A 17,712-nucleotide genomic window follows, 5' to 3' on the forward strand; every position below is an offset into this window, starting at 1 on the left:
GATTTTCCAGGTGTTGTGTGTCTCAGTTCCCCTGGCTAGGAAAAGGGATACCCTTCCCCCTTGCGCTTCCCAGGTGAGGCGATGCCTCGCCCTGCTTCAGCTCTCAGGCTGCAGCAACTGACCAGCACCGATTGTCCGGCACTCCCTAGTGAGATGACCCCAGTACCTCAGTTGAAGATGCAGAAATCACTGGTCTTCTGTGTCGCTTGCGCTGGGATTTGGAGACTGGAGCTCTTCCTATTCGGCCATCTTGCTCCGCCCCTCCCTTATTAATTATTTTTTATTATTTATTTATTTATTTATTTATTTATTTTTTTGAGACAGTGTCTCACTGTTGCCCAGGCTGGAGTGCAGTGCTGCGAACACAGCTCACTGCAGCTTTGACCTAATGGGCTCAAGTGATTCTCGTGCCTCAGCCTCTTGAGTAGTTGGGACTACAGGCATATGCCACCATGCCTGACAGATTTTTGTATTTTTAGTAGAGAAGGAATTTTGCCACGTTGCCTAGACTGGTTTCGAACTCCTGAACTAAAGCAGTCTGGCTGCCTAAGACACCCAGAGTGCTAGGATTACAGGTGTGCACCACTGCACCTGGTCTCATTAATTGATTTTTGTATATCGAGCCATCCCAATTGATACCCAAGGATAAATTCTACTAGGTCAGGTGTATTTTACTTTGAATGTGCTACTGAATTTGGTTTGCTAGTATTTTGTTGAAGATTTTGCATATGTATTTATTTGGCACATTGGCCTGTAGTTTTTTTATTTATGGCATCAGTTGAAATGTCTCCTTTCTCATTTCTGATTTTGAGTCTTCTCTTTCTTTTTCTTAGCTAAGGTTGGTCAATATTGCTTATCTTTTGAAAAATACTAACTCTTGGTTTTGCTGATTTTTCAATTCTTTTTCTAGTCTCAATTTTATTTCTGATCTGAAGTTCATTATTTTCCTTATGATAATTTTGAGTTTAAATTTTCTGTTGCTTTTCAAGTTTCTTGGTTTGTAAAGTTAGATTGTTTATTTGAGGTTTTTTTTTTTTTTTTTTTTTGGACAGAGTCTCACTGTGTTGTCCAGGCTGGAGTGTAGTGGCACAATCTTGGTTCATTGCAACCTCCACCTCCTGGGTTCTAGCGATTCTTGTGCCTCAGCTTCCTGAGTAGCTGGGATTACAGGCGCTCACCACCATGCCTGGCTAATTTTTTAGTAGAGATGGGGTTTTGCCATGTTGACCAGGCTGGTCTTGAACTCCTGACCTCAGGTGATCTACCTGCCTAGGTCTCCCAAAGTGCTGGGATTACAGGTGTGAGCCATCACATCCGGCTCCTTTTAGTATTATTTTTGCTGTATTTCGTAAGTTTTTACATATTGTGTTTTTTGTTTGTCTAAAAGTATTTTTTAATTTCGTGTTTGATTCCCTTTTTGACCCAATGGTTGTTCCAAAGTGTGTTGTTTAATTTCCACATATTGGTGATGTTTCCATTTTCCTTTTATTGCCGTCTTTTTCTATTCTAATTGCTAGTTTCATCCATTCTGGTCAGAAAATACATTTGGTATGATTTCAGTCTTCTTAAATTTCTAAAGACCTGTTTTGTGACCTAAGATGTGAGCCTAGAGAGAGTTCCATGTGTGCCTGAGAATAGTATGTATTCTGCCACTGGGGGAGAATGTTCTGTATACGTCTATTAGTTTGATTTGGTCTGTAGTGTTGTTCAAGTCCTCTGTTTCCTTATTGATCTTCTATCTAGATGTTTTATCCATAATTAAATTGCAGTATTGAAGTTTCTTACTATTTTGTGTTGCTATTTCTTCAGTTTTGTCAGTGCTTGCATTACATATATATATTTATTATTGTTATATCTTCCTAGTGAATTGTTACTTTTATCACTATAAAATGTTTTTCTTTGTGTTTTGTGACAATTCTGACATAGAGTCTTTTTTCTTTGATATAAGTTTAGCTACCCTTGCTCTCTGTGGTTACCATTTGCATGGAATATCTTTATCCATTCTTCACTTTCAGCCTATATATGTCCTTAGAACTATAGTGAGTCTCTTGTAGATAGCATATAGTTTAATTTTGTTTTGTTTTGTTTTATCCATTCAGTGTACTATGTGTTTTTGTTGGGGAGTTTAACATATTTACATTTAAAGTAATTCTTGATAGGAAAAGATTTACTGTGATTGTTTTAAATGTTTTTTGTCTTGTAGCTCTTTTGTCTGCCCTTTCTTGCTGTTTTCTTTTGTATTTTTTTGATTTTGTTTGTGTGTTGATGTTCTTTTATCCCTATTCCTTTTTCTTTTATGTAACTTCCTTCTATAGGTATTTGTTTATGGTTACCTTAGCGTGCACATAAAATACCTTGTAGTAATAGCAGTATTTTTAAGCTGATAACAACTTAACGTCAATTACAAACAAAAACTCTTCACTTTAAGTTCTCCCATTACACAGTTTATGTTGTTGTTACAGTTTACAATCCATTAATACTGTGTATCTTTCAACATATTTTTTAGTTTGTTTTGTTTTGTTTTGAGATGGAGTTTTGCTCTTGTCCAGGCTGGAGTGTAATGGTGCCATGGCTCACTGCAACCTCTGCCTCCTGGGTTCAAGTGATTCTTCTGCCTCAGCCTCCCGAGTAGCTGGGATTACAGGTGCCTGCCACCATGATTGCCTAATTTTTGTATTTTTAGTGGAGACGGGGGTTTCACCATGTTGTCCAGGCTGGTCTCAAACTCTTGACCTCAAGTGATCTGCCTGCCTCGGCCTCCCAAAGTGCTGGGATTACAGGCGTGAGCCACTGTGCCCGGCCTGTAGTTATATTTTATGCTTTTTCTTCTAAATTTACACTAGAAGTGAAAGTGATTTACTCAGTACCATTAACAGCAATCCAGTATTTTGCTTTTGTCTATATATTTATTCTTACTAATTAATTTTATACTTTCTTTTTTTTTTTGAGACGGAGTCTTGCTCTGTCGCCCAAACTGGAGTGCAGTGACCGGATCTCAGCTCACTGCAAGCTCTGCCTTTCGGGTTCACGGCATTCTCCTGCCTCAGCCTCCTGAGTAGCTGGGACTACAGGCGCCCGCCACCTCGCCCGGCTAGTTTTTTTTGTATTTTTTAGTAGAGAGGGGGTTTCACCAGGTTAGCCAGGATGGTCTCCATCTCCTGACCTTGTGATCCGCCCGTCTCGGCCTCCCAAAAGTGCTGGGATTACAGGCGTGAGCCACCGCGCCCGGCCTAATTTTATACTTTCTTATGCTCCTGTGTTGCTGTCTAGCAGTCTTTCATTTCAAGTTGAAGAACTCCATTTCACATTTCTTAGAAGAAAGGTCTAGTCATGATGAACTCCTCTGCTTTTGTTTTCTAGGAAAGTCTTAATGTCTTCTTCATTTTTAAAGGATAGTTTTGCCAGATATAGGATTCTTTCTTGGCAGTTTTTTCTTTCATTACTTTAATATGTCACCTCATTCCCTTCTGGTCTACAAGATTTCTGCTGAAAAATCCACTAATGGCCTGATGCGGGTTCCCTTGTGTGTGATGAGTTGCTATCTTTCTTACTGCTTTTCAAAATTCTCTGTCTTTGTCTTTTGATAATTTGATTGTAATGTTTCTTGGTGTTCATTTCTTTCGATTCCTCTTACTTAAGATTCGGGGTTCCTGCATGTGGATGTCCATTTCTTTCCCCAGATTTGGGAAAATTTCACCCACTACCTCTTTGAAATAAGCTTTTTGGTACTTTGTCTGCTCCTTGTGAGATTGCCACAGTGTGTATATTGGTCTCTTGATGCTGTCTCATAAATCCCTTAAGCTTTATTCACTTGTATTTCTTTTTCTTTTTGCTCCTCTGACTTGATAAGGTAACCTGACTTTGGGTTTGTTGAATCTTCCTTCTGTTTGCTCTGATCTGCTGTTGAACTCCTCTGTTGCATTTTTCCATTAAGTTGGTGTATTCTTCAGCCCTGAAGAATAGTGAGAAGACCTTCTTCACTAATTAACCTGGCCAGAGCTTTTTTGGGCCTCTCAAACTTTCATGTTTGTTAAAACTGCTGTTTCTGTTGTTGTTAGCCCCCTGGTGTCTACACTGTGCTGGAGCCCATCAGTGTTCCGAAAGGGGAGAAAGAAGTGATTTGTTGGGCAATCACTAGAAAAGTTGCAACATGTGACACATGGTCCAACTGTTTCTCTTTTCAGGGCAAAGCTTGGAAGTGGTATTTTATTTATTTATTTATTAATTATTTTTTTAAATCACTGTGTTAAACTGGGTAGAGGAACTGTGGCAAGTGTCTGAGCAATAGTTGGAACAACCACCTTTGTTCTTTGTGGCCTTCAGGGATCTAGCATATACCAGCTCCATCTGTGCTCTGAGAGAAGAGAGAGTTTAAAAGCCAATTCCTTGGGTAGCTCCTAGAAAAATTGTAGCATTTGGTGTGTGGTCCTCCTTCAGGAGAAGCTAGGAGCTTTTTTTTTTTTTAAGTATTATTATTATTATCCATTTACTTTGTGTTGAGACAGAATGAGGAGCTGTGGCAAGTGTCCACATGCTAGTCTAACCTGCCACCTTTGTTCTCTGAAACCCCCAGGGATCTAATATATTCCAGGTCCTATATGTCATCAGAGACAGATGAGATAGAAGGTAGTCCCTCAGGAAGCACTCTAAAAAACTGTAATATTGGATGTGTGGCCCAACTCTTTCTCTCCTCAGGGAGATACTGAGAGCTGTTTCCTCCTGATCTTATATGCCATGTCATGGGTTGGGATTGTGGCGAGAAAGGATCTCCAGTTTTCCTACTGGTTTCAGTGTGGCTGGTTTTACAATTGCCTGCGATGTAGTAGCCTCTCAACTAGTTTCTGGATTTCTTACAAAGGGAATTGATTAGTGTGTTACTCTTGAATTGCTGACTTTTTATAGGAAATTTGTTAGCCTCCAATAAAAGTTAAAATGCACATGCTTTTAGATCTAGTAATTCTACCTTTATGTAACTGTCTTAGAGAAATATTTGTATATATGCACATGGGATGTGTACAGGGATGTTTATTGCAGCCCTGCCTGTTGGAGGAAGGAGAATCCAGGGCTTTCTATTCTCCCATTTTGGTGATGCCACTCTGGCTTTTGTTTTTGTGTATAAATAAAATCAGATTTAATATTGTTTAAAATTGACTTAAAATCTGTTGTGTGCAGATTTTTTTCTATTTCGATATCCTGGACATTTTTCTGTATCGTTTTATTATGTAGACATCACCCTTTAATTTGCTGAACAGTATTCCAATATAAGGATTTACTATGATTTATTTAACCATACTCTAATTACTATAATTAGTGTTTTCTGTTGTAAACAGTGCTGCAATATACATCCTTGTACACACCTCATGTGTATATATACAGACATACACACCTCATGTGTCTATATATAGATATACACACGTCATGTGTATATATACAAATATTTTTCTATGATAGCTATTATACATAAAGGTAAAATTATTGGATCTAAAAGCATGTACATTTTAACTTATATCAGAAACTAATGAATTTCCTATAAATAGTCTGGGTCAGTTTGCATTTCTGACAACAGTATATTATGCCATTGTGTATCCATAGTCTTACCAGCACAGGATAATATGTTTTCTTAATTTTGGCAAGCTGATGGGTAAAAAATAAGAAGATACTGTTTTAGTTTACAGATTTTCATGTGATTATAGATTATAGGCATCATTTTCTTCTATGAATTATTATTTTATGTATTTTTTATCAGTTCTCTTGGTTCATTGAATCTTATTTTAAATTGATTTTTAGGCCTCTTTCTATAAGATGGACATAACTCCTTTGTTATATATGTTCTAATATTCTTTATTTATAGCTTATTTAACTTTTCATAGGTTACATTTTATGTTGAAATTTAAAATTTAAATGAAGGCAAATTTACTAATTTTTTTCCCATAATGGTTTCATAAATTTGTATCTTTAGCTGGCTTTTAGTATTCTTATATATAGATCATCATCATAGCCCCTCTACAAATTATTTTAGTTTTGTTAAATTTAAAATTTTATGTTAGCTCTTTAAGGAGGGGGCATGTGGAGTAAGCTTGGAAATTAAACTTATCCACTAATGATCAGTTGTTGTGGAACCATTTAAAAAGGTTCCTTTACGATAACCTAAGTTCTTATATACATTGTCTATTTCCTGATTCCCTATTCTTTCATGAAGCCAACTGTCCTGCAGTGTTTTTGAACTGGTCAGCATTCACCTACAAATCTTTATGTGAACTTACGTTTTTAATTCTCTTGGGTAAATGCCCCGGAGTGGAATGACTTGGTTAGATGGTAGAGGTATTTAACTTTTCAAGAAACTCTCAAACTGTTTTCTAAAGTAATTGTACCATTTCTCATTTCCATCCTTAGTGTATGAGAGTTCTCATTGTTTCGTATCCTCACCAATACTTCATGTGGTGAGTCTTTTTAATTTTAGCCGTTCTATTGAGTGTGAGGTGGTGCCTCATTGAGGTTTTATTTGCATTTCTTTAGTGACTAATGATTCGTTGAGTGTGTTTTCATGTGCTTATTTGCCATCAGGCTATCTTGTGGTGATATGACTGTTCACCTCTTTCCCCTCATTTAAAAATTTTGGTTACTTATTATTGAGTTTTGAGAATACTTTGTATATTCTGTATACAAGTTCTCTATCAGATTGTCAATATTTTTCCAAGTTGTAGCTTGCCTTTAATTAGCTTAGCAGTATCTTTTGAAGAGCAGAACTTTTACATGTTGATGAAGTTTATTTTATAAACTTATAATTTTATCGGTTGTTCTTTTGGTGTCCTATCTAAGGACTTCTTGCCTACTCTAGCCATTGTTCATTTTTCTATTGGGTTATTTAATCTTTTGTTATTGTTAGAATGCAAAGGTTTTCTCCTAGAAGTTTTATAGTTTTAGGTTTCACATTTAGTTCCATGATGCATTTTGACTTTTTTTTGGGTATATTTCAAGATGTGTATTAAAGTTCATCTATTTTTAAATGTTTATTATGAAATAATTATAATCTGACAGGAAGTTGTAAAATAATATAGAGTCCTATATACTTTTCACCCAGTTTTCCTTAGTGATAACACCTTATAAAGCTGTACCACAGAATACAGAACAGAACATTGACATTGCTATTTTAACAGAGAAGATGTCTCTGTGGGTGGGAGTTTGGGGGTAAGAAGGAGCCATGGTGGCCCAGAGTATGGTGAGAGAAGCCAAGCAAGGTAAAAAGAGTGTTCAACTAGGGTGAAGAGCCACCCAACAGAGGAGTTAGACCCTGAGCATGAAGATAAATGTCTTTATGGTTGCTAACCTCTCTGTCATCATCAGACGTACTGTTATGAACGGAATGTTTGTGCTTCCCCAAAACTCATGTGTTAGAACCCAACCACCAGCATGGCTACATTTGGAAATGGGGCCTTTAAGGAAGTAATTAAAGTTAAATGAGGTCATAAGGGTGGGGCCCTGATCCACTAGGATCAGTGTCCTTGTAAGAAGAGACACCAAACATCTTGCCTTCTCTCTGCCCACATGCACTGAGGAAGGGCTATGTTAGCACACAGAAAGAAGGCAGCCCTCTGCAAGCCAGGAAGAGAGTCCTCACCAGAAACAGAACTAGTAGGAACCTTGATCTTGGATTTCTAGCCTCAAGAACTGTGAGAAAATAAATTTCTGCAGTTTAAACCTGTGGTATTTTGTTATGGCATTCTAAACAGACTAAGTAAGGCACATACTATATGATTTCTTTCCTTTGAAATATGTTGAGACCTAAATACTTGCATCTGAAGAGACACTGTTAAATCCAGAAACAGTAAGCGACTGTTTCTGGAGGGTAACTGCTACAATCATGTTAGAATGAAGTAGATTTTAGGTGTAAGATAAGAATTTTATTAATGAATATTAATGTCAATAACTAATTTCTTTATTGACAGTCATTTTATGTTCACAGGAATGTGAATTGGACCCTTGCTGTGAAGGAAGTACCTGTAAGCTTAAATCATTTGCTGAGTGTGCATATGGTGACTGTTGTAAAGACTGTCGGGTAAGGAATTCCTCCCTCTTGGGAACAAAAAGAAAAAAAGAAAAGGAAAATCTGTGTATATCAAAATTTGTTTTTTGAGATTTCTGAGTGAGCACTATTTTATTTTATGGTCATGGGAAAATTTTATGCCACTTGTGTGTAATTTTAAAGCACACTCTTTTACGTTAAACGGTCTGTTGAGATTGTTTTCTAAGTAGAAACATTTTTTTTTTCTGATTTTTAGAGTAACATGTATGCTTGTTAGCAATAATTAAATAACACAAAACCATAGAAAGTAGAGCATGAAAGAGCCTCTATTATTTTATACTCTTCAGGTAGCCATTGTTGATAATTTGTTAATATAATCACATTTTTTCTATACAAATGTGATTGTATATGTGTATGTGTAAGTGGGTAAGCACAGATACATATTATTTTTATTACTTGCTTTTTTCAATATGACACCATGAACTTTTTTTTCCCCATTCATGTAGTTCTATAATACATGGTTATTTAAGTAATATTACTTATACAGTTGTACTATAATTTCTTTAGTTAACTAATGATGGACATTTTGATTGCTTCCAATTACTGCTTATAAGAGAAATCACTGGTGCAGAATATTCATACTAAGTTTTGATATACATTTTATATATCTTTCACAAATGTGCCAGTCTGTACTTCTACCAACAGTGTTATCAAATACTTGTTTCCTTATGCCAATATTGGTTACTAGTGAGCACTATACTCCTAGTTAGTTCAGTAGGTGTAAAGGGTTCTTGTATTTTTATTTAGTTTGCATTTCTTTTGGTTACAAATGAGGTCATGTTTCTTTACTTTCCATAGTTAGGACTTACATGAATTACCTATTGTTAGCCATTGTTCATTTTTCTATTGGGTTATTTAATCTTTTGTTATTGTTAGAATGCTTTGTAGATGTAAATTCTGTGGTTTCACATTTGATTAATTGGTGGACGTTATCCTGATACTTCTGTTTAATTGCATTTTATTTCACTAGTTCCTTCCGGGAGGTACTTTATGCCGAGGAAAAACCAGTGAGTGTGATGTTCCAGAGTATTGCAATGGTTCTTCTCAGTTCTGTCAGCCAGATGTTTTTATTCAGAATGGATATCCTTGCCAGAATAACAAAGCCTATTGCTACAACGGCATGTGCCAGTATTATGATGCTCAGTGTCAAGTCATCTTTGGCTCAAGTAAGATATCATCATTTATAATTGATTGCTTTGATATTATTTATTTTTGATTTAGATATTTTAAAAAAGGTAATGAAACATTATTGATAAAGTTGAGGCTCTCTTGTTTCTCATCATATTTCCTTTCTTCCTTCTTTGGAGGCAGTCATGATCATGAATTTAGTATGCACAGATTCAGTTGATGTTTTCTAACTTTTACCATCTATATCTTTTTATGTTTTTTGTGTATTGTGCACACACACGCACAGATACATTTGTAGTATCCTCTAGTTTTAATAATGTTGGATTGTGCACATGGGTCTGCTGTTCGCATTGTTCACTCAGAATTTTCTTGAAATTCATCTATATTGATATATTTATATCATAGTATATTAAAGTATTCCATTAGATAAATGGATCATGATTTAGTTATTCTCTTACCGATAGATATTTGGGATTTTAAAAAAATTTATGTATTTTGCTTTTAAAGTTCTTATTTTATCGAGGGCATACACATAAAGAGCCAAATTGTTGTATAATGCATAGTATGAACAAATAAGGACTGTTCCCACCCAGTATTCCTATCACTTGAGGCAGTTTTACCTTTTCTGGCTAAGATTTTTGTTAACTTGTGCTAAGTTTTTAGATAATCTCTTGGCAATGCTACGTTTTGAATTTTTTGTTCTAGGCATTAGTTATTAATTTTTCACTGTAGAAGATGAGTTAGTTTTCTTTCCTTCTCTTCTTTCAACCCTTAACAACTCCCGTCATACCTATGCTCATTTTCCATTCTTCATCCTCCCAATATGGATTAATTGTAATTTTAGTTAGGGCAGTGTTGACTGTGTATTGTATAATGGCCACATTAATGCTCTTCACAACTAAACTATATAGTAAGTTATAATTACTTTCCTGATTTCTCTAGAGTTACTAATTCTCTATCTGTTTCTCTCTCTCTCTCTTTTGGTTTGGTTAATTTCCTATGTACTTTCCATTAATTGACTTGTATATTGTTAACCATAGGCCTGATTGTGCCTTCAGTTGATTAGTGGCATTGAGTATTCTATTTATTTCAATTTGTTCAGATAAGTCTGAACAGAAGTCCTCTGTTCCTCTTCAGTCTTGACTGTTTTCCCTCTGTATAGTTAGTGTTCTCCAGATAAATGGAACCATTGTGTTGTGTGTTTATGTATACAGTTGTATACCACATAACAACATTTTGGTCAGTGAGAGACTGCATATACAACAGTGGTCTCATAAAATTATAAGGCTGTATTTTTACTGTAATATTTCTATGTTTAGATATGTTTAGATATCTTTTCTATGTTTAGATATGTTTAGATGCCATTGTGTTACCGTTGCCTGCAGTATTTAGTCCAGTGTCATGGTGTACACATTTGTAGCCTAGGAGCAGTAGGCTGTACCACATAGCCCAGATGTGTAGTAGGCTGTACCACCTAGGTTTGTTTAAGTGCACTCTGATGTTTGCACAATGACAAAATCACCCAACAACTCACTTCTCAGATCATATCCCTGTTGTTAAGTGACACATTACTGTAGATATTACTATATATATAATCTGGAGGACTTATTACATGAATCTAATATTAATATGTAATATATAATTTACATATATACTATATTAAATGTGTAATCTTATATATTTATTACATGAAAATCGAATATATTCTCCTGGAGGACTCTGATATATTAGATTCATGTAATAAATCCTGCATAATAGCACGAGCCCATATATGAATTGGCTGTGTGATTGTGGAGGCTGCTAAGTGTCAGATCTGCAGGGAGAGTCAGCAATCTGGAGACCCTGTAGAGCTGATGGTATAGTTCCAATTAGAAGTCTGGCAGGCTCATGACCGTGGAAGAGCTAGTGTTTCAGTTCAATTCCAGAGGCAGGAAAACAGCTGATGTCTCACTCCAAAGACCTTCAGGAAGACTTTTCTCTTACTTCAGGGAGGACTGGCCTTTTCGTTCAAGTTTAAAATTGATTGGATGAGGCCTACCTCCAATAGGGAGGGCAATCTGCTTTACTCAGTCTACTGATTTCAATGTTAATCTCATCCAAAATCACCCTTACAGAGACATCCGTAATTATGTTTGATTAAATATCTGGGAATTCTATGGATCAAATTAACCTTACTAAAAAGGGTAAAATTAACCCTAATCAAAAATCCCCTCCTTGTCAACTAGACACCTTGTTAAACCATACCAAATCTCCAAATGTGGACCTTGTTAAGGGCATAATTCCACCAGCATGATATAATACCACTGTCCTGCATACAACTAAAACCTTACTGACCTCTTTCCCAGAAAAGGAGGTAAAGTCTTTGAGTGATGTTTATTCTTCTTCTTGATATCCCATAACTTAAATACTGGGATGTAAAATGAACAATATTTAAATACTATAATATCAAGTCAATATATCTTATGTTGCATGATAAAGGTATAAGGAATGAAAACATATTTGCTCAATATATGTGTGTGTGTATGCACACACACATACATACATGCAGCTATTCTTAATGAAACAGTCTTTGTTTCTGTAATTGGTCATGTGGTTGTAGCTGGTATTTATAACTAACTTCCACCCGTTCTGTATTCCCTTTGCCTTCAGCAAGCACATTAGCTGTTTCTGGTTCTTTATCTGTGCGGGTGACCCAAACTGTCATTCTTGAAGGGTCTGGGCCATTTGTAGTCCTGCCTACATTGGGTTGTTATAGTTTTCCATTGAACTTAAACTTGATCATGGAGCATGGTAACATTAAGAGATGCCCTAAGGGATCTCCAGCATTCTAGACATACTCTTCCTTGCCTCCATTGTGGAGTAGTAGGCCAATTTTCCTTTGGTAGTTCGGATCAGTAATTCTACCTGGCATAGAAACTGCCTTCTTTGCCTGTTGACTCAGAGGTATGAGGAGCCATTGTGACTGGGCTGCTGGCTTAATTTCTAGTTCAGTGGAATCATTATTGTGGCTCCTGGTGGCAGCAGTCCTCCCTTTGGAACTAAAGCCTCTAGTCCAGTAGAGCATAAAGTCATGGGAACAGGAAACAAAATTTTGCTAGTGGGTCACTATGGATAATGTTGAGTGGTGTTCCTCCCATTTCCACCCCTTGATACCTGGACACATGAATCCTGGTTATGGGAAAAACAGCATTAGATGTTGGCTGCTGATTGAGAGCATATACAGCCTTTCGGAGAACCTTGCCCCAGCACTGTAAGGTATTGCTACTTAGTGGCACTGTAACTGAGTCTCCAAAAGGCATTTCCACCATGCTGTCAGCCAGCTGCTTCAGGATGGTGGGGAAGGAACATGGTAAGACTAGTGAATTCCATGTGCATAGGCCCATTACCTCACTTTTTTTGCTATCAAGTGAATTCTTTGGTTTGAAGTAGTGCTGTGTAGAATATTATGATGGTGGGGGAGGAATTTTGTACATCCACAGAAGGTAGTTTTGGTAGTTCACAGGAGTGTTGCTACAGGGATGGCAAATCTATATCAAGAGTGCGTGTCTATCCCAGTAAGAACAAAGCATTGCCTCTTTCATGATGGGAGGGGAAAAATCAGCCTGCCACCAGGCAGCTGACTGACTAACCTAGGGAATGGTGTCATACTGGGGACTCAGGATTGGACTTTGCTACTGGAGAATTTGGGCACTTAGCAGCAGCCAGGTCAGTTGTTGAGAGGAAGTCCATGATGCTGAGCCCATGCATTGCTTCCAGCTCTGCCACTGTGAGTACTTGTTTCCTGAGCACATGGATTAGAATAGTTGGCTGGGGAAAGAATGAGTCATCCCGTCTACTTGATTATTAAAATTCTCCTCTACTGAGGTCACCCTTTGGTGAACATTCACATGGGACACAAATATCTTTGCCATACAACCCAGGCATTGGCGTAGCCCATAAACTGGTATTTAATCACATCTGGCTATTTCTTCTTCCAAGGAAAGTGAACAACCAGCTGCACTTCAGGTATGTCCCAGAAAGGGGCTGCAAGTGCTACAGTCATCCACTTTTGGTTCTTCATATCATGTAGAATCATCTGCAAACCAGGTCTCTGTCTTCTTTTCCATTGTCACCTGATGGGTAGGAAATTCCCCATGAGGTTGTAATTGCTGACTAGGAGAGAAAATGTAGTGTAGCAGGAGTGGGGAGCAGGGGCTTTTGGGGTACTTCTTTATGTAACTTGTGCCTTCCAGGCCTTGGTTGGGCCCAATTACATACGTAGCACTTCCATTTCATGATGGGGTGCTGCTGCACATGCTCAGCTTTATAGCTTGGTGAGTCAGATGACATCCAGTTTATGATGGGCAACTCAGGTTGAATGGTAACTTGGTGAGTGGCCCATGGTTACATGGTCAGTTTCTCCTTTAAGGCCCAGTAGCAGGCCAATAGTTTTTTCTCAAAAGGAGAGTAGTTATTCACAGAGGATCACAAGGCTTTGCTCCAAAATCCTAAATGCCTGCACTGCACCTGACCTATAGGGAACTGTCAGAGGCGCTAAACAGCATTTCTGTCTGTAACTGCTGGTTCAAGCACTGTTTGATTTCTATCTGTAACTGCTGCTTCAAACACCACTCGATCAAGTGGGCTAAGCAGCAGAGCGTCTTGCCTGACAGCCTGGGCCTATCGCAGAGTTTCCCTTTGTTCTGGGCCTTGCTCGAAACTAGCGGCTTTTTGGGTCACTGGGTAAATGGGCCAGAGTTACACAACCAAATGAGGAATATTTTGCCTTCAGAAATCCAGATGGACTACTCAACATTGTGCCATTCTGTTGGTTGTGGGAGTGGCCAGATGCAACTTCTCCTTCCCCTTAGAAAGGATATCTTGACATGCCTCACACCACTGGACATCTAGAAATTTCACTGAAGTCACCTGAATTTTTATCACATTTATTTTCTACTTTCTGTCGTGCAGATATCTTGCCAGTCCAGTATCAAGAATAGTTGCTTCTTCTTGCTCACTAGGTCTAATGAGCATAATGTCTTCAATGACTAGTGTGATATTTTGTGGAAGGAAAAGGTAATCAAGATCCCCCAAACTAAATTATGACATGGGGCTCTAGAGTTGATATTCTTCCTAAGTGGGACAGTGAAGGTGTATTGCTGGCCTTGCCAGCTGAAAGCAGCTGCTTCTGATAGGCTGTGTGGATGGGTATAGGTAAAGGTATTTTTCAGATCATAGCTGCATATCATGTATTAGGGGATGTGTTAATTTGCTCAAGCAATGAAATACATTTGGTATAGCAGCTTCAATTGGAGTCACCACTTAGCTAAGCTTATAATAATCCACTGTCATTGTCCAAGATCTGTCTGTCTTCTGCACAGGCCAGATAGGCAAGTTGAATGGAGATGTGATGAGAGTCCTCACCCCTGCATCTTTCAAGTCCTTGATGTTGACACAAATCTCTGCAGTCCCTTCAGAGATGTGGTATTGCTTCTGGCTTACTGTTTTCCTAGGTAGAGGCACTTTCTAGTGGGTTCCACCTGGCCTTTATTACCATAATGGCCGTCACTCCACAGGTCAGGGAACCAGTGTGGCGATTCTGCCAGCTGTTGAGTGTGGTCTGTTTCAATTATGCATTCTGGAACTGTGGGAAAAAACCCACAAGGTGGGTTCAGGGACCCACTAGGCCTGCTGTGAGATGGACCTGAGATAAAACTTCATCAGTCACCTGACCTTCATAAGCCTGTACTCTGACTTGTTGGCCACAATGACATTTTGGGTTTGCTGAATTATTTCAGATATAGGTTTCTGTGTTCTGAAAGGTCTAATTTTTTTCTCAGTGCACAATGTCTTAGTCTGATCAATTCTGTCTCAGTCTATTTTGTGCTATTATAACAAAATGCTACAGACCGGGTAATTAGTAGTGAACAGAAATTTATTGACTTCTGGAGGCTGGGAGGTCGAGATAAAGGTGCTGCCACCTGATGAGGGTTGTTTTGCTGAGCCATCACATGACGGAAGGTGGATGGGCAAGAGACAAAGTGGAGCCAAACGCACCCTTTGATAACAATATTAATCTTATCCCAGAGGGCAGAGCCATCATGGCCTAATCACCTCTTAAAGGTCCCACCTCTTAATACTGTCACAATGGCAATTAAATTTCAACATGAATTTTAGAGGGGACAGATCAAGTAAGACTATGGGAAGCTGCCTATCTTGCTTCTACTCTAGACAGAAACAGTGTGATCAACTAGCCAATGCCATAAGTTTTTACATGGGTCAGGTTATTCTGATTGCTCCTTTGACTCTGCTCTCCATTATGGTAACCATGCCCACCTTGCCTTTGGTGGTTGAATGTTGACACTTACCTATCATCTAGGATCTGATACTTTCATTGCATTTAAGTTTCCCAACTCAGTGGCCATTGCTCCTACTACAAGGTCTGCCTTTTAGATAAGAGTGATCACAGAGCTTTTCAAGGATGCTAGGCCTCCCTCACAAATTTATTTCCTACAGTCTTGGTAAAAGGTGTGTTTTCCGAATTCCTCCAGGGTGGGTAAATACATCTGAAGGGACAAATTGACTCCAACATTTTAGTCTCCCTCAGACTTTGGATCCCTTTCTCTGCATTAAACTGAGACAGGCCCTGCATTCCTGACTTGCTCACTGTGAGCTGCCTTTTGAGTCACATTTCAGCCAGTCAGCAGAACAAACTGTTAGAGACCTTTCTAACTCCCTGAATGGCAACATTCAGTGCAGACTCTCAGATTTGTGAGTCCTCATCAATAAATTCATCCCAATCCAACTTTATATTCCTCCCACCATTATCTCACACCCTTAATATCCCTTACCACACATGTTCCCTGGATTTTTTTCTGTAAATTAGAAAATTCAAGTAGTCTTGGAGTGTGGTGAACCTCCTCATGGGTCGTGTTTAGTATTTCACCTTTAGGGGCATTTTCTATGACTTGAGTCTAGTTATAGGTTTAGAAGCAATGAGGTATTTTAGAGGTGGATCCTGAGGGAAATTGGCATTGTCCTGCATGGCAAGTGCCTCCAGGGAGGCTATTACAGTTTCCTCAGGCAATACAGGGTTAGTCCCCTCAGATGGTGGAGACGCTGTTTCCACTGGCAAAGACGACTCATCAGAATTTAGAGGCTCAGCAAGTTGCCTGTAATCCCAGCACTTTGGGAGGTGAGGCAAACAGATCACTTGAGGTCAGGAGTTCGAGACCAGCCTAGCCAACATGGTGAAGCCCTGTCTCCATTAAAAACACAAAAATTAGCCAGGCGTAGTGGTGCACTCCTGTAGTCCCAGCTACTTGGGAGGCTGAGGCAGGAGAATTGCTTGAACCTGGGAGGTGGAGATTGCAATTAGCTGAGATCGTGCCACTGCACTCCAGCCTGGGCAACAGAGCAAGACTGTATCTCAAAACAAACAAACAAACAAACAAACAGTTTGGAGGCTCAGTGTACCCAGCTTTATCAAAGTCTCCCCACATGTCCTCATTCCAACTTTCAAGAACCAGTTCCTTGCCGGTCTACCCTCAATTTAACAGTAGATACCCTACAAGGCTAGGAGTTCAATTTGCTTTCAGCCAGTCACAGGATAAGATTCTAGGTTTGATTTTCAACAGTCTCAGCTCTGCAACTACTGGCGATATGGCTGTCCTTTAGGGCACACAGAGAAAATTTCAGGTCACTTATATGGTGCTTTTTTTTTTTTTTAAATTATACTTTATGTTCTAGGGTACATGTGTACAACATGCAGGTTTGTTACATATGTATACATGTGCCATGTTGGTGTGCTGCACCCATTAACTCGTCATTTACATTAGGTATATCTCTTAATGCTATCCCTCCCCCCTCCCCCGACTCCACAGCAGGCCCAGGTGTGTGACGTTCCCCTTCCTGTGTCCAAGTGATCTCATTGTTCAGTTTCCACCTATGAGTGAGAACATGTGGTATTTGGTTTTTTGTTCTTGCGATAGTTTGCTGAGAATGATGGTTTCCAGCTGCATCCATGTCCCTACAAAGGACATGAACGCATCCTTTTTTATGGCTGCATAATATTCCATGGTGTATATGTGCCACATTTTCTTTATCCAGTCTATCATTGATGGACATCTGGGTTGTTTCCAAGTCTTTGCTATTGTGAACAGTGCTGCAATAAACATATGTGTACATGTGTCTTTACAGTAGAATGATTGTAATCCTTTGGGTATATGCTCAGTAATGGGATTGCTGGGTCAAATGGTATTTTTGATTCTAGATCCTTGAGGAATTGCCACACTTGTCTTTCACAATGGTTGAACTAATTTACAGTCCCACCAACAGTGTAAAAGTGTTCCTATTTCTCCACATCCTCTCCAGCACGTGTTGTTTCCTGACTTTTTAATGATTGCCATTCTAACTGGTGTAAGATGGTATCTCATTGTGGTTTTGATTTGCATTTCTCTGATGGCCAGTGATGATGAGCATTTTTTCATGTGTCTTGGCTGCATAAATGTCTTCTTTTGAGA

The 17,712-nt window shown here is 38.6% G+C and overlaps 1 protein-coding gene across 1 annotated transcript in view; it reads left to right on the forward strand.

The window, feature by feature from the left end:
• The window catches only part of ADAM9 (ADAM metallopeptidase domain 9), a 117,080-nt gene that overhangs the window by 56,729 nt on the left and 42,639 nt on the right, over positions 1-17,712 (forward strand). The window contains exons 13-14 of the mRNA XM_017847668.1: positions 7,964-8,056; positions 9,054-9,249. Coding sequence (XP_017703157.1) covers positions 7,964-8,056; positions 9,054-9,249 — 289 coding nt within the window. The remainder of the gene's footprint in view (positions 1-7,963; positions 8,057-9,053; positions 9,250-17,712) is intronic.

This window comes from Rhinopithecus bieti, unplaced genomic scaffold (genome assembly GCF_001698545.2).
Source record: "Rhinopithecus bieti isolate Rb0 unplaced genomic scaffold, ASM169854v2 scaffold_29855, whole genome shotgun sequence".
NCBI lineage: Eukaryota > Metazoa > Chordata > Mammalia > Primates > Cercopithecidae > Rhinopithecus > Rhinopithecus bieti.